Source organism: Rhinolophus hipposideros (genome assembly GCF_964194185.1).
Source record: "Rhinolophus hipposideros genome assembly, chromosome: 19".
Lineage (NCBI taxonomy): Eukaryota > Metazoa > Chordata > Mammalia > Chiroptera > Rhinolophidae > Rhinolophus > Rhinolophus hipposideros.
In genome coordinates, this window is record NC_138065.1 from 46,382,554 (window position 1) to 46,403,144 (window position 20,591).

The 20,591-nt window shown below is 41.7% G+C and overlaps 1 protein-coding gene across 2 annotated transcripts in view; it reads right to left on the bottom strand.

Moving 5' to 3' along the window:
- Positions 1-20,591, bottom strand: part of PAPPA2 (pappalysin 2) — a gene marked incomplete at both ends in the record, with an annotated part of 217,242 nt that overhangs the window by 139,492 nt on the left and 57,159 nt on the right. For both annotated transcript variants that reach the window (XM_081025226.1, XM_081025225.1), the window contains one exon: positions 1,998-2,143. In XM_081025226.1, the coding sequence (XP_080881352.1) occupies positions 1,998-2,143 (146 nt within the window). The remainder of the gene's footprint in view (positions 1-1,997; positions 2,144-20,591) is intronic.

A 20,591-nucleotide genomic window follows, 5' to 3' on the forward strand; every position in this document is an offset into this window, starting at 1 on the left:
TTCTACTCAATTTTAACACAGGTATACCTTTGTGTACCCAGCACCACAATCAAGATGCTGAACTGTTTCATCTCCACTAAGATCACTCTCCTGCTATCCTTTTTGTCACACGCACACTCAGACCCCTTCCCCCCACTCCCACCACATTTCTAAGACCTGGCAAGCACTAACTCTGTCTCCAGCTCTATAATTGTGTCATTTTGAGAATACTACATAGATGGAATCATACAGAATGTAACTTTTGAGATTTTTTTTCACTCAGTATAATACCCTTGAGATCCATTCAGGTCATTTCATGCATTAATGCTTCGTTCCTTTTTGTTGCTCAGTAGTAGTCCATTGTACGACAGGTGTACTACAGTTGGTGTAAGCACTTAGCACTGAAGGAAACGTTTGGCACTTCCAGTTTGGGGCTATTACAAATAAAGCTGCTATAAATATTGATGTAAAAGTTTTTGAATGGATATATGTTTTCACTTCTCTAGGCTCAATGGCCAAGAGTGCACTGCTGGACCATACGGTAGGTGTATGCTTAGTTTTATAAGACACTGCCAAGGTATTCTGCAGAGAGCCTGTGCCATTTTACATCCCCACCAGCAATGGACGAGAGATCTAGTTTCTCTGCAGCTGCACTAGCATTTAGCATTGTCACTATTTAAAATTTTTTTATTAAAGTATAGTTAGCATTCATTATTATATTAGTTTCAGGTGTACAGCACAGTGATTTGACGTTTACATACCTTACAATGTGATCACCATGATAAGTGTAGTAACTATCTATCACTGTGCAAATTTATTATGATATTATTGACTATATTCTCTGTGCTATACCCTACATCCCTATGGAGTTTTTATGTCAGCTATTATAATAAGTGTGTAGTGATATCTCACGTATCTGAATTTCCCTCGTGGCTAATGATTTTGAACATCATTTCATCTCCTTATTTTCCATCTGTATATCCTCTTTGGTAAAATGTTTGCTCATGTTTTTGTCCATTTTCTAACTGAAATGTCTGTTTTACTGTCAAGTATTGAGTGTTCTTTATATCTTCTACATACAAATCCATTGTGAGATGTGAGCTTTGCAAATATTTCTTCCAAGTCTGACATTTCTTTTTTTGTCTTCACAGAGTCTTCCTAAGACAAAAACTTTTAAACTTTGATGAAGTCTAATGTATCAGTTTTTATTTATATGGACTATGCTTTGGATGTTACATATAAGACTCTTCATTAATCCCGGCTCTGAATTTTCTCTTATGTCTTCTTTGAAAAGTTCTATAGTTTTATTTTTTATATTTAAATCTATGATCCATTTTGAGTTCATTTTTGTACAAGGTGTGAGATTCATGCTGAGATTCATTTGCTTTTGCCTGTGGATGTCCAATCGCTTCAACACCATTTGTGGAAAATATTTATTGTCTATTAATGCTCGTAGTGTAAGAATATTACCTCCTTTAGTCCTGGTTGTAATATATTGGTTGTAATGTATTCCTTCCTATGGTTGTAATATACTCTTTCTCTTTCATGTTTTCTTTTTTTTTCCTTAATCAGTCTTTCTGGGCGTTTATCAATCCTTTGCCCCTCCCTCCCCCCAAAACTTTTTGGTTCTCTTAATTTTTTTCTAATTAACGTTTATTTTCTATTTTATTTGTTTATTTTCTTATTTTTATTACTTCCTTCTGTCTTCTTTCTTTTCGTTTAATATGTCACGTCACATAAAATGGATCTTATTCCATGTCCTCAATTTATTTACATCTAGATTATAGCTTTGGTCTAGAACATCCTGAGTATTTCCCACTGTTTGCGCTAATACCTCTTACTTCTCTGCCTTGAAACATTTTGACAGATTCTCCCAAAAGCCAATCTCCGCCAAAAGCAGCTAATTCATTGAGTAAATATATGTTTTTCTCTCTCTTTTTTCCCCAAACTCACTTTTACAAACTCCCTTCAGGGCGCCTCAGTTTTTTTTAGCCATATTTGGTCTCCAGTTCACTTACCCAGGTGACTGATGGCTTCCTTGTCCCAAGGCCAGGTGGCAGCACCTGCGAGGTCTTCCCTCACGGAGCTGGCAAAGTAGACATTGAGGAAGTGGGTGCTGTTGAGCTGCAGCACCTCCTTCAGCTCCTTCACACTCATGTACGCCCTGGAGAGCACAAGGGAGGAGAAGTCATCACACCAAAAGATCAGCACACCGGGAATCAGAACTAATCACACTCAGACCCTCCCAGCCTGCATTGCCTTGTAGGGGAATGGGGAGGCAGAGACCAGGCGTGCATGAAGGCCACAGAAAAAGGCACCAATACACACTTGGGATATTTATTCCAAGATAAATAATATCCGACCTTGTTAGCACTACAATATTTATATGAAAACTCAGTATTTGACATCATACTCACTCTACACCCAGACTATTTCTTCAAGAGAAATCCAACAATATTCCTAATTCTTTGCCCTGAGAATTGCCTGCTAGGCCCTGGTGAAGAAAGTCTTCCAACTTTCAACCCCTGGCTCCTTCCATCACACTGTATGGTCATTATTATGAGGAGACCAACTGAGTCTTCACGTCAGTATATGCTTGCTTCCAGACATGATTTTTTTAAAGGGAAATAGTGACTAGGGCACATAAAGTAAAAGAGGGGAAAAAAGAGACAAGTGATAGGCTGGAGAGGATATTATAAAACTACTGCAAAGAATATTGTGTGTGTGTGTGTGTGTGTGTGTGTGTGTGTGTGTGTATTTCTCTTTCTAGTCCCTTAATCCACGGAAACTCTACCTCTACTTCAACTGCCTTACAACACCAAGTATCTTTATCGGAGGTCCTCAAAGCAGTAGGCGATATTGTGTTTGCACTTACGCACAGAATTAACCGTCTATTAAAAACACATGCCCCGTAGCCCATTAAAAAAAAAGAAAAGGGAACAAGCATTTGATCCCTTTATAAACTCATATATAATCAAAGACTTTCATCTTCCTGGCATCCATGAAATTTTGGCACGAGCAAACAGAGACTCCCCATTCTGACCGAAGGGCTATTTGTGAGAAGGAACAATGAAACCAGAGGGCAGTGGTACCTAGGACTCACTGGGTACTTCCCATGGTGGCCATGGTCTGCAACTCCAAAGAGGGGAATGTTCCTATCAGAGCTTCAACTGGGCATACAGCTCCCTCAATGGAAGTTGGAAATTGCCTTCAAAGATCATACGTCATGGCTGCTATTCTGGGGGGACAAGCTGGGACATCAAAACCTCCCAACCCATGTCAGGGCTCATGTCAGGGCAGCACGACCCTTCTGCTCTCACTTGCTCTGCCTCCCAAGCACTCTGCCACCTACTCAGTCCCTGTCAGGAGACACTGGCAAGGAGTACCCAAGGCACAGAGATTCCCAAAGAAAAGTGTCTTTGTGTCCTATGGAACAGAACCAAAAGAGGGGATGAAAGTAGCGAAACAAAAACAATATTTTGTTTTAGCCCCAAAGATGCCTGGGAGAAAAGGGAGTTGAAAAAATACTCTGTCTTCCTGACTTAGAATGTCTTGGAAAAACAGTTCTCAGCCCCAAGAAATCATGCAAATTCCAGGAGGTGATGTCAGATGTGATCAGAGGGATATTCCTTCTGCTGCTTTCCTGGAGACACAATATTTTTTGGAGCGTTGCCTGGTTTTTCCTGAACATTAGTCACATTCCCTTTTCCTCTCTCCTTTATTAAAAATAATTACAATTTCCTGTATCGACAAATTGATGGTGAGGAGCTGTGATGCCATCAGATGATTCTTCAAGATGGAGATGTTTCAATCAGGACAGAAGAAAGGAGCAGAGAATGGGCAGATGGGAGAAGGGAGAGAAGGAAGGAAGAAAGAAGAAGGGAGGTGAGGGGAGAGAATCAGAGACGGAACTTATGCACAACTCAGGGTACCACAGAAGAAAAGTCGCACCCTTCTCTGTTTCCAGAGTCCCCATTAAAATGAGGACTTGGTAACTTGACAGTTTTCTCTCTTTCCCCTTCCGACTTTCCTCGCATGGTCTATTTGGGCTATCTGTGTTACTGGCTCCTCTGTCTGCCATTTACCAGTCTTGGCTGCCGCCCTTTTGCCCTCCCTCAACCCAGCAGTCCCACGCGTTTCCCTTGAGCTCCTTCCAAGGGGCCTCGTCCACCACCACCCTCATTAGCTGGTTCTACTCATCTCCTTTTTCTTCCTGGCCCAACTCTCTCTCCAGCCATAAATTACCCTTCCAGATGAGAGTGTTTCTGTCACGCTGGTGGCAAACTGGGTGCAGTCACTCCTAGTCCCGCACACCACAGAAACATATGCAGAGGTCGGCAAGTGGAAGGGAGAGAATACATTTCAAAAAGCTAGTCGGAAACAGCCATGAATTGAACTGAGAAGAATGCCGTGTGTTGTCGGAAACACAGATTTTTGTCCAGATTATTCCTAAACCTAAACAGGTAAAAATATAGATACTGGTGTGTCCACTTTGCATGTAGAATGCCCCATCTATTACAACACACAATTTCAGAAGGTAAAACGGAGCTAATGATGACAAACATCTTGGCTTGTCAACTAATGAGACCAAAGCCTGGCTCTAACTTAGGGTGGGGAAAAGTAGATATCCTTCCTAAATTCAGAGCTTCAGAAATGAATTATTAAGAGACAGACTTGCCATCCTAAATAACTTAATATTCAAAGGAAGGTAAAATGACATACATAAATGTCATCAAACACATAAGAGTCATGAATTGCCAGCACTGGGTATGAAAAGGGAGATGAGCTGCCTTAACCAGCTAAATTTCTGCCAGGATGTGCCTTTACTCATCCTCTCCACACTCTAGATTGAAATACTCACTATACCCTTCTCCCTGAGGACACAGAACAACCAAAGTGAAGTTGTGTATTGATTTCTGCAAAAAATTGTCTAGAAACAACGTGGCCTTGAGGCTGACATGTCAAGTCATTGTGCCCACTGCTCATGTACGTAATTTCTGACGTGACCCCTGGAAGAAGGCACACCGGCCTCACCAGTTTTAGGACTGCGACCTACTGGTTGAGATTAACCAATGCCTGGTGTCCAGCCCACCCTATCCCATGGTCCCACAGACGTAGTGCATTCATTTTGATTCCTTCCTCCCCGACCACGGACCCCTGGCCACACTCCAGTAGCTATCTAAGTGTGCATGCAAGCTCCAATTCTTGCTTGGTTTCTAAGGAAAATGAAAGGATAGTAAAAATGTCTCTTTATGCTCTAGTTTAATAGTCAGTTGATTACCTCTTTTAGAGATTGACAGAAATAATCCAAGAATGAAGTCAGAAAGGAGAAAAAAGATTTCAGCCGTCTGAAGAAAGTCAAACCAGTATCAAATCTTGGCATGCTGAAAAACTAGACATAAAGGACACAAGTGCACGCTGAGACTGGGACCCACGGCCATGCTTCGCAGTCAGACCAAGCCTAGTCCAGAGGAAGGGCCTGACAAAATCCACAGGTGAGAAGCAGCCTCCAGAAGAGCAAAACCACATGCCCTCAAGAACCCTCATAGAAACCACCTGTGCCAAAGTTGGGATATTTGGGGTTGGTTAAATCTAAGCCTTCCCTTCATTACTGTACACCATGGTTCTCTACCCAAAATGTACAGTAGGGTTCCTTCCTCCACCCCCTTCCGCTGCCCACTACCAACTATGCTTCCTTCTGGTTAATATCTCCTCTGACCTGCTCCCCGCCCCCCACACCCTTTCACTGTGCCCACTCGTGGGAATTACAGGTCCCTAGAGTGCCAAACTAGCATTTGCCTACTGCAACTTCCCAACTTAAGTTTTCTGTTTTTTTTTGTTTTGTTTTGTTTTCCTCCTGTCAAATTCCTTCTGCTTTTAGGCCCCCGTTCCTCTATTACAGCACCATATATACTTTCCACTTTTTTTCATTTTTCCCATCTCCTGTGTATTCCATACACCTCAAGGGCTTTACAATCTGGTGCACAATCTTCCCCTTCTCCTCGCTGCGATCACGTGAGGAAATGTCAACATTTATGTGAAGCATTCACTGAAAACACAGTCTTATTTTTGACGTCCTCACCTCCAGTGACCTCTGCATGCTATGCTCGCTGACACCCACACTCAGATTGATTTTTTTTAATACAAGCAGATTTTAATAACATTACAAAAAGCATTAAAAAGTATTTATTTATTTATTTATTTGATTTTTTAAAATTTATTGGGGTGACAATTGTCAGTAAAACTACATAGATTTCAGGTGAACAATTCTGTATTACATCATCTATAAATCTCATTGTGTGTTCACCACCCAGAGTCAGTTCTCCTTCCATCACCATATATTTGATCCCACTTACCCTCTGATCTCATGGATATCTGTACTTTTACTTCTTTACACTTTTATTCGCTTACGGTCATCTCCTTGCCAGGAATTATTTGAAATCTTCACCATTCTTCTCTTGCCCCTCCTCCCCCACCAACCTCAATCTCTTATTCCCCTGACTCTTAGTAAATGACCATGCCTCCTTCTTTGATGATAAAAATGAGGCCATTCATCAGAACTCTATCTCTCCATCTCCATCTCCATCTATTTCTCTTTCTCTCTCTCCCTAACATTTACTTCCCTACCTATATTTATTCCCTTTCCTATGGTCCCACTGAATGAGGTTGCTGAGCAAATCATAGCTAATATCTTCTTCTTCTTTCTTTCTTTCTAATTCAAACTTCTTAAAAGAATGATTTCCTCATCTCCCATTCATTTTTTTCCCCATGTACCCCATAACCCCACTGTAACCTGGATTTCATCAGCACCATTTCATCAAAACTCTTTTGTTAAAGATGTAATGACCTTCTCGTTGTCCCTTTCCAGAAAAAATCAGTCACCTTCTTACTGCATTTCTTTGTTGAAACGTTATATTATTAGTTACTTCCTGCTACATCTTGACTTTTATTGCAATGCTCTTTCCTGGTTCTCCTCTTGCTTTTGAGACCACTGATTCTCAGTCTCCACTATAGGTTCCTCTTTCCTCATCTAATCCTTAAAAATTATTCCCCAGGGGCCTGTTTGTGGTCCATTTTGTTAGTCGCTCTCCTTCTTCATCATTGGGAACTCTTCTACTCTAAAACTTGGAAGTACCATCAGTATTTGGATGACTCTCAAATATATATGTATATATATGTATATATATGTATGTATATATATGTATATATGTAAATATATGTGTATATGTATATATAATTATATGTGATATATAAAAATAATATAAACATAATATGTAATATATAACACATACATTATATAATCTATAAGTATAATATATAAATATTATATATATATATATATGACTATAGATTAGATTCTTGTTTCCCTCTTGCAGTGATATGTCTCTACCTGTATCATCCATAGACATCTTGAGTCACCATGTCAATGTGATGGATGGTTCTACCTGAGCACAAAAGAAATTCCGACACAGTGAATTTCAATGCACCTGAAATTGTGGTCCAGTGAATGTATCTGTGGACATCTTTTCCATGGACAGATTTGCGAGAAGGTCTGCGTTTTGGGTAAACCCAGCGGCAGTCCATGGAAGGATAAAAGGACATGGATAAGGGAAGGACCCAATGGCATTTTGTCCCCTACCTAGTTTTATAGACTGGGTTTGGAGCTTCTCAGGGAGAAACAAAAAGAAGCCTTTGCATAAGAAAACTGGTGCCAGCCAGGATGCAGGAGCAATGCTTTAAGGCCTCAGAACCACAGGAAGCACCGAATGAGGAGAAGGAACACTCTCTCCATTTCTGGCAGAGTCGGGGATGCCAGCACCGTTACAGCACTGACGGTGTTGTAGGGTTAGTTAGAAGCCAGCTCTCTCAGAAGGCCTGTTTTTCCCTAGAGAAACAGTGAGGGCAGAGCATCAGCTGGAAATGCTGACTGTCAGCAGACAGACGGGATAAGTACCATTGCCAGTGTTCAATGGCAAACAGCAGGAGAACCACAGAAAAGGGTGGGCCTGAGTTTTTAAGGCACACCCTCTGGAGACAAGCAGAAATATTAGAGAAAGGGATACTGTATGAGGATAAGATTTTCTAGTTATACATTTAGCTACTGTAATGTGCTTATTAAAGGTGGTGTGACCTCATTCTTACCCCAGGGCCATGTGGACTGGGGGACAGTCAGCTTATCTCTGACACTGAACTCAGTCTTCGTCCCCAGGTGCTCTTCTCCTCCAGCACCCCTCTCGAATTGCTACCACCATGTTACCCTCTCTATGACACAAGCAGAAAACCCAGGCTATCTCCCTCACTCCCCCCTCCCCTTTACTTCACCCCCTCAATCTAATCAACCACCTGCTAGTGACCACGGGAAGAAAAGACACGGTGGTAATTAATGTTTCTCTTCTGGATGCCACAAAAGAGCTTAGATACCATCATCACTAGAATATCATGGACTGGAAATGTATTTTTTCTTGAAATTCAAATATAGAGAACCTGACGAGACTTATGAAACCTGAAACATTCATCCACTTTTGCTCATTCCAATGGGAATAAGGAATACTACTAGAACTAAAATGGAATTGTTGTCTAGAAAGGTTTAAGTGTTGTAAAAACTTGAGGTTGAAACAAGTCCCTGGAGACTGAAAGGACTTGACATCAAATGCCATAGAACAGGGTCTGTGGGAGGCAGAATAATGCCCCCAAACATGTCCCCATCCTAAGCTCTGGATCTTGGGAATACATTACCTTACATGGCAGACGGGGCTTTGCAGAGGTCATTGAGAGGACAGCCTTTGAGGTGGGAGGTTATTCTGGTTATCTGAGTGGGGCCAAGCTAAATACATGAGTCTTTATAAGCAGAGAACTTCTGCCTATGATTGGAGAAAGCAATGTAGCAATGGGAGGAACATCAGAGAAATGTTACAGCTGGTGCTGGAGATGAAGGAAGGGGGCTGCAAGCCAAAGAATGTGAGCGGCCTTGAGAAACTGGAAAAGGCAAAGTAATGGTTTCTTCCACTCGAGCCTCTGGAAGGATACGCGGCCCTAACAACACACTGATGAGACCCATATCAACCTTCAAAGCTGTGAGATAATAAACTGTGTTGTAGTCAGCCACTGAGCTTGTGGTAACTTGTAGCCGCAGGAACAGAAAATACATCTTCTTTCACTTAAATACATTATCCTTGGGAAAAGAAAGACCACGCAGGGAGTGAGCAATTGGCTTCAAAAGATGGTGTGAAAAGAAAGGATTTGTTTTAAAAGGCCCTGTCCTGTGATGCTGGGATTACGGGATCAAGGGGAGGAGAAGAGGACATCCCATCATTACAGTTCTTGGCAGTAGTTTACCTACCGTTTCAAGGGAGTCAGGCCCTCGAATGTATTTGGAAGGGAAACCATGAAAATACCCAGATAACTCAGTAAATTCTGATGAGAAAAGAAGAAAAGCATGGTGGAAGAGGTATCCAGTAGAACTTAAGAGAAAGTGACCAAACCAAAAGTCGGTGTCCTGATGAGCACAGGCTTCTAAACAGAATGGCTTGGTCTCCAGTCCCACCTCTTCCACTCACTGGCCAAGTGGCATTGGTAAGGTACTTATCATCACTACACCTCAATTTCCTCATCCATGAAATGGGAGTAAGGAAAGTCTCTACCAACCACATATAATTATTGGGAGGAAAACAAAGAGGCAACATTTATAAAATCACACATAAGCACTTACTAAACCTTGTATCATCAATAACAATACCTATGACCTCAGCTGTCTACATAGCCAGCCACAAAATTCAAAAATCATACTATAGGAAAGCAAGGATCATCTCAGAGACTTGATGGGCAGCTAATCATGGCTTATGTCTAAGGAGGGGCATACCTGGCTTAAATGAAAAAAGTTCAATGAAATGGAGGTAACAGCACAGGGAAAAAAGGAAGCAAACACAACTGAAAATCTAAAACCTGAAGTAACCCACAACGGGAAACTTTCAGTGAAAATAAAGTAGCAGTGAAACTTTTCTAGGCATAAATGACAACTGGCTTTGTCAGGCAAGAAATCGTTTTGATACCTCCCAGAAGCATGTTCCAGAACCGATACAGAATAAAAGGCTGTGATAATCCAGCAATTCAGAGGAGGACATCTCTGCCCGGAAGCTGATCCTGTTAAGAGCGACAGCCGCGCTCCTGAGCAATACCTTTCCTGACTTCCTGATAACCTCTCTTAAAAAGTTCAGGAAACCACAAAGAGATACAGGAGTTTGATTTTAATTCGTACTAACAAGAAAGATTTAGCTGGTGACAGGGAGTAGAAGCTATGCCTTCAATGAAAGACATTGCATTTGAGGTTTTGCAGTGTCGAGGTGAGTAACAGAAAAGACTCGACTTCTAATGAAACAGATTTCCAAAAGAGAAGTGATCCCACAGCCTAGGATTCCCAAGCGGAAAAATGGCCCTTTGGAGGTGGAAGGGTATAAACCTTGGAAATAAATTTAATTGTAGATAGTCCCAATGAAGCAGAAAGGAGTTATAAAGCATCTAAAAGAATCAGGTTCTGTAATAGAACTCCGTGATGAGCTAAAATTTTCAGAAGACATATGTAGATTTTGAAAACAGGAATAGCATAAAACTGTAAAAAAAAATAAAAAAGGAATAAAAAAAATGGTCAAAAAAGATACAGCCCAGAATCCACATAAACATAAAAAAAAAAAAATGCAAAGAATATCCTTTTTTAGGAAAATAGAAAAATAGAAAAACAGAGTAAAATGACACAGTAGGAAAAAAAACTAAACTCCATAAGCCTGCTTTTTTGCCAACATAAGTAATCCTCAGAGTGGAAATCCACTGAATAATGCATTAACCTGGCAATAATTTTTTTGCCCCTAGTAATAACAGTGATCATAATTAATTGAGTCCCAAGTATACAGCAGATGCTTCACATATATTTTCTCATGTAAAACTCAACAATCCTATGAGGTTAGCATAATTATTTTATTTTAAGGATAAGAAACTAAGATAGTCACTTGCCCCAAACCGCACAGCTTACAAATCCTGGAGGCAAGTTTTAAACCCGAGTTTCTCTAACTCCAAAGCACACATTCTCTCTTCTGTTCTTAAATTGGGTTTCCTAATATCTGTGAGTCACTGTGTTGGGCCTTGGCAATGAAAAGATATATAAGCCACGACTCTTATTTTCAAGAACCTCAGTCTGGTGGGGAAGAGAACCATGTAAACAAATCATTATAATCCAAGGTGACAGGCGCTGTAACCGCTGTGGGCACAAAATTATCTGCAAGAACAGAAGATGGAGTGAAAAATCAGCTTAGAGCCCCAAACGTTAAGAGGGCATTGTGGAAATGTGTGGCGGATAGTCTGAATCAGTTCATGCTCATAGATGCCTATAGCTCACTCTTAGATTTTCTCGTACTTTTTGAACATTTCCACCAGGACAGTCCTTGTTATAGTTTGAACTGTATCTCCCCCCAAAATCTTGATGTCTTAACCCCCAGTACCTGGCAATGTGACCTTGATGGGAAATAGGGTCTTTGCAGATGACCAAATTAATGTGAGGTCACTAGGGTGGGCCCTAATCCAATAGGATTGTGTCCTTATAAAAAGCGGAAATTTGGACATAGAGAGATGTACAGAGGAAAGACAGTGTGAAGACACAGGGAGAATGCCAGCTGCAAGCCAAGGCCTGCCTGAAGCTCTCAGAAGTTAGGAGAGCGACTGTCCTCACAGCCCTCGGGGCTCACCAACCAATCTTGGTCTCTGACCTCCAGCTTCCAGAACTGTGAGACAATCCATATATGCTGTGGAAGCCATCCAGGTCGCGATCCTTGGTTACAGTGGCCCATAAAAACTGACAGAGCCCTCAACACCTCAGATCTACAAACCATCTGCCTTGCTGATCTAATCTTCCCAGCCAGCCAAGACCTCCAGTCTAATTTTCTCTTCCATTCACGCCATAATTCTATTAGTTGCTTTGCTTTAAATGGCAGCTACATACCTAACCATCCAATTTAATCACCAACTCCTATAGAGTTCTCTTGCACAAAGTTTTTAGCATGCATCCTTATTTTCCCTTCCCACTGTCACTATCTGGAAAGGACCCTCTTTATTTATCGTGTACTAAAATATCTTAGTTTTCTTCCTCTAATATCATATCCATTCCCATCCACCCTGTACAACATCTCTCTGTTCACTCTTGGTTCTCTGGGGCCTTTAAATTTCCTTTAAGTTGCCATTAAAAGCCTTTGAATCTGACCCCAGCCTGCCCTCCAGGCCGGTCCTGGCACCACCATGCCAATGAGCCAAGCTGAATTATTCATTGATGTCAAACATGCGTTTGATTTTATTTTTTTTCGGTTTTGAGGTTTTTGTTTGTTTGGTTGGTTGGTTGGTAGGTTTGTTGTGTTGTGTTTTATTGCCTCCCTGCTTTGCTTATGCTGGTCTCCCCTTACCTATACAACTATCAAAACTGTATCTGACCTTCAAGACCCGTTTTCAACCTCATTTCTTCCACGAAGCCCCCACTGACCACCCCAACTGAGTCCTCACATCTGAATCACTCTGTCATTTAGTCTACCCTGTAACACAATGGATGATAACGTAATTATTATGTGTAGGCCTGCTTCGGCAATATTTGCCAGCAGGAGAATTCCCACCTCTAGATATTTACCTTAAGATATTTATACACGTTTTAAATATGCCCCAACAGGAATAGTACAATAGAAAAAAAATACAGTATAATAACACGATAGTATAATAGCATAGCATATTATGCTAATATAATAAATAGTATACTATAATAGCAAAGAAGAATATAATAGAAAAATATAGATAATGTAAATTTGCATTAACATGGATTTAGCAAGACAAGTTAAAAATATATAACATTCATGTCATGAAGTCATTAAAAATTATCTAGATCTCTATTTATTAAAATGGAAAAATGCCCCAAATATATCACTGAGTGAAAAAGCAGGCTGTACAACAACAGTAAGCTTAATATATGTACATTTAAAACTATGTTCATTTAAAACTATGTACATAGGTCAACCTAGATATCTAGAAGGAGATGAAACAGGTAGTGGGATTTGAAGTAATTCCCTTTTCTTTGTATTATTCTGTATTGAGATATATATATATATAGATAGATAGATAGATAGATAGATAGATAGATAAATAGATAGATAGATATAGATATATATACACACACATATATACATATGTATATTATATATGTATATATATGTGTGTGTGTGTGTGTATGTGTGTATATATATATATATATATATATATATATATATATATATATATGAAAGACCACTCCTTATTTCAATATTGTAGAGTATTCCTTATTTCATGAGCTGGACCAAGTTTTCAGAAGTCAAGTACCAAGCCTTTCTCAGCATGAGAAGAACTCACTACATCATCTTGCATGATATCCAATGTTCTTTTAATATTAGTGGACTTTATGAGTTGTGGAGATGGGCTGTGATTGGAAGATGAGGCAGAGATCACCCCATTGTCCCTCCCACCTGGGTTCACCAGTACTGCCCTGCTTCAGAACCCCCTTAAGCCACAAGAGTTCAGTTACATCTGAAGGAGCCAAACTTGGAAGAGTAGCATTTAGGACCCGCTGTCTCCAGTAGAGAACAAGAGACAAAAAAAGTCCAAAAGACAAAGCCCCAAATCTGCTCTCTTTGACAACTCTTTTTTGGTGACTAAAGGCAGACTAGGTTCTTGGCAAAAACACTGTACACGATAAACTCTCGGGGCCTGGGTAAGAATGGGCAATATAATTCCATAGGGATTACACTAGATCTAAAAATAGGAAGCTTTTCCCCAGAGGAGTGGCCCTGATGGGTAACTGGAACAGACACAACGTGTTTCAACTAATGGCAAAAACCCATGAAGTCATCCACTATTTCAGTCATTCTTTTGTGTTTCTTTTCTCCTAAAGCTCTTTCTTCCATTGCTTTAGAACGCTTTAAAAGGTTTTCTTAAAAACCTATTTTTAAGCATTCTTTCTGTGACACATTGCGCACGCGCGCGCGTGCACACACACACACACACACACACACACGTTTGTTCTTTTTGACAATAGACACACACCAAACTGAACTCAACTTTCTATTCTCTTGACCTGGGGATTATGTATGAATCAAAGGAACATTGATGATTGAAACTCCATTGCACTTTGACTTTAGAAGGCAGGATGACACACTCAATTCCGATTCATGCTAAATCTCAGGCCCTGAGCTAAACAACCAGTATACAATGCCGAGCAAAGCCCAGGTAACACTTCTAGCCTCGTGGAGCTTGTGGCCTTTTCGGGGAGGTGACAAGGAAATGGGCAGTGGCCCTGTATGTGTGCCTCTGCAGGTTCTCGGGTACAGAAAGTGAACAGTGTGGTGAGAACCTCCTGCCGGGAGGATCTGATGAGGATTTGAGGTGCCAGGGGTCCTCTCAGAACTGCCATCGTAAGAACTGGCAGATGAAAAGGAGCTACACTGGAGCGGGGGGGGGGGGGGGGGGGGGGGGGGCAGGGGAGGTCGAGCCACTGGTACAAAGGCTCAGTAGCCTGGGTGAGAGAGGGGAAGTCGTTCGTGAAATGTGCAGGGAAGTGAGACACTGATGCTGAATGTGGTAACCGCGGCCAGATCCTGAAGGGGCTCGCAAACCTTGGCAAAGTTTAAGCCAAGGAAGGAACATTAGATTCACCTTTTAGAAAGACCGGTCTTGAGAATGTGTGGAGAATGGGTTCGAGGAGTGCAAAACGGACGCAAAAAAGCCTGTTAGAAGGCTGCGACTGGATGTGGGAGATATTTATGAAAAGAACCTATAGATATTGGTGATTAATTCAATGAGGTGGGGTGAGTCCTGGGTTTTTACATGGAGTAACTTGGTAGCACAATTCACTGAAATTGGAAATAGGAGGAAGAACAGGTCTGGGTGGCTGTTTGAAGTTACCTGTGAAAACATATAGATGCTTATTAGACACATCTATATACGGTCCTTTAGATCTCAGCAGTATATAAACTCAGAAAGCATTAACACATAGATGATAATAAAAACTATGGAACGAGTGAGGTCGTGCGTTACTCACTTCCTAATAAGTATACTTAACACAACGTGTGCTTAGGGAGCCAGAAAAGGGGTGGGGAGAGAGTTCGTTTTCCAAAATATATCCAGACTTGTGCAATCAGAAGGTCTCGGGAGAGACAATATTAATTCTGCTTTGTTTAAAAACATAAATATTTACTTTTGAATTACATAGCATGGAACGGTGAATGGGGTGATCTTTTCTGAAGGTCTGAAATGCCTCAACCTGACCCAGGAAAAGGGGCATGGAGTGAGAAGAAAGGGCATAGCATCGAACCCTGAGGAGTAGGTAGAGGAAAAGAAATTGGCAACGAAGTCTGAGAAGCGGCGAGGAAGAGGTTGGCAGAGATCCAGGACATCGGTGTCTCCAAAGCCGAGGGAGAAAACCAATCAGAATGTTCCTGGCACTGGAGTGAGAGAAGAACAGAAAAGTCCTCAGGAGAAGTAGAAACAAGGAGGAGGTCAGTAACTTTGATAAAAGTAATTTCCAAATAACAGTGGAGGCAACAAGCGGACTGCAGGGGATTGCAGAGTGAGTGGGTCTCAAGGAAGCGAAGATAATGGGCCGCAGACAAGAACCTCAACAGTGAGGCAAGAGGGTAAGGGTGTAGAGGGGGGTGGAACGGTTTTACAACAGGAGATTTAAGCATTATCAAACCCGTGTAATAAAAAGACACCAGTAAAGATGGAGAAAAAAGAGAAAGCCCAACTGGAGAGATTCCCCCTTACACAGGTGTGTGGCGAGATGGTTGATGCCCCGTGAATGCAGGTAACCCCACCCCTGAGCTGAGGGGAGTATTATTGGCTGCTTTCTTGGAAGAATTCCCCTTAGCCAAAAAGGAACTGCCTCACAGGAGACTCTGCTTGCCCGCTCCCAGAGGCAGCCCCACATAATGACTGACTGACAGAAGGAGGAAGAAGCCAGCCCTGGGCCCCAAGCTGGGCCGAGTCCATGGTGCCCTCATGCTCCAGAGCTTCCGGGGAGATTGGACTGAGGTTAGACTTCAGCGGAGACCACAGGTTTCCTTAGCCCCCGATCGCCTGCTTGCTCCTGTTTCCCTCATCCTTTGCTGCTAAAAGAAATCCTCAGTCAATCGCAAAGACCAAAATTCCTGTCTCAGGCGCCACTCCTCGGGAATCTTCTGGAAGACAAGAAGAACACATGCCCATGCAATAGAAGGGGAGGGGAGGATACGAATGGATTTGGGGGTTGATGGCATTACATTGAGAGGACGCTTCTTCAATTTATGCTGCTTTCCCAATGAAGTAGGAGATGAGAGGATCCCCGAAGAGTGGGAAGTGAGGTGATGAGGACGGAAATTTGAGAAGACTTAGAAGGTATGAAATACTCATTGTAGGAGAGAACAGAAAACCACCTGTTAGGGTGATGTAGAAGGATTAATTAGATGGGACTCAGGAACAAGCACTTCCACGCTCACTTTTTCCTAAATCCAGTTAGTTATGACTCCTACTTAGAAGTAACTAAGGAACTTCTGTTGTCAGTAATGATTTCAGAATACAGTAGATGATTCTGTCCTAGATGTAGAATTTATAAATGTTACATAATGAATGCTGTGAATGATAAATTGGACTTGAAGATGTTCTTCTTTCATCCCCTCCGCCTGCCCCATTCTCTGTAAACCGGTCCTCTGCAAAGTTACCAGTAATTTTCCAGTCGTTCGATCCAGGACACGTTTTTGTCCTTACCTTCTTGACCTCTCTGAGGCATTTGACACCACTGAAAACTTTCTTCTGAAAACTTCTCTTCATTTGGTTTTAGAAAGTCAGCACTCTCTTACTTTATCTCCTGTCACTACGCACACTCCTTCCCACACTCTCCCATGGGCCCTTCCTTCTCTCCCCGTCTCTTAAGCACTGCTTTCCCTGGGCCCATCCTCTGCTTTCCTACTTATCATTCTCCATACTGTTAGGGTCACTGCATTCATTCCCGCAGTTTTCTCTGCAAGGATGACTCCAAAATGTGTATCTGTACTTTAGGAGCATCTCCTGAGCTCCAGGTAAATACATCTAACTGTCTAATGAATATCATCCCTTAGCTGTCCCTTGGAGACCTCAAACTCAACATGTCTAAAATTTAACTCATCCTTCCTTTTAATTTCTACTTTTTGCATTTCCCTACCATGGAGACAAGCCTCACCATTATCCTGTATCCAACCCAGAACCCTACAAGAGAGTAATCCTAAACTCCTCTCTCTTTCTCAATTCCCCATCCAATCAATCACCAAGTCTAGTAAGTTCTATACTGAATATTTCTAAAATCTCTCCCTTCCACTGTCCACTCTTCTACTACTTTAAGCCAGCATCCTTTTTCATATTTTTTTTTTGAGTAAAATCTTTACTGGCTGTGTTATCTGCAGTTTTCCCCTATCTTCTTTCCTTTCCCTTATGGAAATCTGAGCAAGCCATTCCCTTGCTTCAAAGACGCCAATGATGTCCAGTGCATTAGCAACAAAATCCAAAGGCCTTAAAATATTTTTCACAGCACCCCATGATCTGACCCCTTACTACCTGGCTAGCTTCATCTCTGGCCATTATTTCTCTTACCTTGCTTTTTCAAACCTCCAAAGTACTCAGTTCTGCATCTGCATTAGGCTCTCTCTTGGTTCCATGAAATTGCACAAATATTTTTTTCTGCCTAGAATGTTCTTTTTTGTGTGTACTTTTCTGGCAACAACTATCCATTATCAAAAATTGGTACAGATGTCACCTTTTGCCAAGAGGTTTGCCTGACATCCGCCCAAGCCCAGATTTGGTTCCTAGCCTAGGCACCACGTTAGCACACTCTGTGTCCCTCCAGCGTGGCACTGTGGAGTTATGCTGGTGACTAGAGAAAAGCTAAGGTTTGAAATAAGAGCCTTCTGATTCCAAGAGCCCTTTGTCTAACATGGCATAGTGTTGCCTCTAATGGTAGGTTAAGTATTTCTCAACACTGAGTCCCTGAAAGGCATTCAAGTAATTTCTGCTGTGTGATACGCACATTATAATGCAGAAAACAGTGATTTCTGGATTCATATTTGACTGCTTTTGATAAAACCATTCAGTGCAAAGGACAGCTAGCTCATAACCTATGCGTTTAGAAAACATCCTGTTACTCACAGACTCTAGGACATGTCTTATGGGTTGTAAGGAGATACAGGATAGGAAGACCCAAATCCCCTGAGGCTTTCTGGGCCCTTCTTGTGGTGTTCACCACTTCCCCAGAAATTGCCCGAACCTGCAGCCAGGGCTCACTTGTCATTATACCTCAAGAAACAGAGGGCTCCTAATTCCACCTTCTCACCTGAAAGGTCCTCATAAGCCACATGGATATCACACACACGTGCCTCCTGATGAAGAGGCTTCTGATGGGAGAATTTTTCTCTGCCTGTGGCAACGTGATTTGTAAACTTTGATTCCAGAAAGTTACCAGACCATTCCCGCCCACCTGAAAGTTGCAAGTGTTGTAGCAGCTGAGGAAAGCGAAATCTGGACACACAGAGAGACACCTTGTCAGCCTCCCTTCTCCTCTCTCACCTCTTGGCCTCTCCCTCACCCTCTCGTGGCCTGTGAGAGTTGGGGCCCAGAAGGGCACACCCTTTCAGCCACTCTACTGTCGCCTCCTTTTCCAGGACAGGCCAGTGCTCTGTGTAGAGAGCACATTTCCTCCATCACGCCCCCTTTCCACCCCTGACATTAATGCTCTGAATCCAGCTGAGGCTCATGTGCTGGCTAAGCAATCACCTTCAGACGATGGCCTAGCGATGACTCCCACGCTTGTGGTCTCCTGTTTACCATGGATATTGTATTCCAGCTGGATTTCCCTTTCCCCAGGTCACCTAGTGCTAAGCCATGTCTCCAGTTTCCTCCTGCCACCCCAGCACTCTCCATATTACCCTTTCACCACCAATGTCCACTAAAGGGTGTGTATGCATGTGTGAGTGTGTGTGTGCGTGCATGTGTGTGTGTGTGTGTGTGTGTGTGTGTGTGTACTCTAGACTATGGATCTACAAGTATGGGCTGCAGGCCAAATTCTGCCTATGCATAGTTTGGTCTGGTCTATGAATTAAGAATGTGTTTTACATTTTTAAAGAGTTACATAAAAGAAGACGACGGAAGAAGGAGGAAGAGAATGCAAGAAAGAGAATGTATGGCCTGAAAGCTTAAAATATTTACTGCCTAGCCCTGTACACACACACACACACACACACAAATTTTGCCAACACACTAAAGTAGGTTTCGAACACATGATACTGAATTCAGACAGCCATAGACCTATAGCTCTTAACCTGCTAGCATTTCACCATTTTTTTGACCCCTACAAATTCATTTTGCTCACCAAAATATGCAATCAAGTATCCTCTGTGATTATTGTCATTTAGACTGTTAAAAACTAAGAATCATGCCTTTCTCAGTGATTACCCTTTGGGGCAAAAGACTCTTCCATCTCCTTCAGAGGCATTTCTGTAAGAGGAAGGATAGCTGGCACTGCTCAGAAAAGTGGAGCATTATCTTTCACTGGAGCATGGAATGAAAAGGAAGTTCTGGAAGCCTGAAATATTTCTCCCTCACAATTTTATCTAAGCTTGGTTATGCAAACAAGTTGCAATTTGGTTGTAGAGTCAAATGGCAACTCTGGGAGTAATGGGGATATTTCAGCTGACTTTGCTGCAAAGTTGTACACTGTAGCGTAGACCTCCTGACTTCTCTCAGTGTTCGTGCAAACACTTGCACGAGTCTCAGTGGCATTGCTGTCACTGAGAAGCCCTTAAGACCACCAGTGTGGTTATGAGGTGACTCGGACTAGATTACATTTTATGGAAAACAATGACTCCTTAAATAATTTTCACTAAAGGGATTCCATGGTAGGAGGAAAAAAAAGGACTAGAGTGCACTCCCTTTTTTATTCTAAATACAGATTATTAAATGTTCTGAGACCTCCTGTGTTAAACTAAATTTTGTTTAAATTCCTAGGGGATCACATTAGCAGTAATGAAGGCTGTAACTCTGAATTCAGATGATCTGGGTTAATTTGGGCTTTGCCATTTTCTTGTATCATTTGGAGCTTTATGTACTATCGCTAAGCATGTTTCATGATTTGCAAAATGACTGTGAGCATTTAAAAAATGAACACAAAAATAATGTAGGAAGTGAGAAGAATAATAGTACCTACCTCCTAAAATTTCTCTGCAGTTAAATGAAATAATATACATAGAAAGCAACTGTAAACCCTCAAATATATTTCAAAATGGCACACTTTTTATTGTTTTTCAAATAATGCCTACTTAAAAGCCAGTGGAACATACTTTCACAACCTGATCTAAACTCAGAATCAGGCTTGCTTTCCAAAGTTGTGGAGAGATGGAAAGAAGTCGGCAGGGAAAATGGAACACAGACAGAACTTACAACTATTTCTTTACTGTTTGGAGATTTACAAGGCGGATGACTTATTTTAGAGGAGAAACGCCATTTTTAAGAACGAAAAAGTCAAGGTAGACCTTGGTTAGAATGTTCACTGAATACTGTGC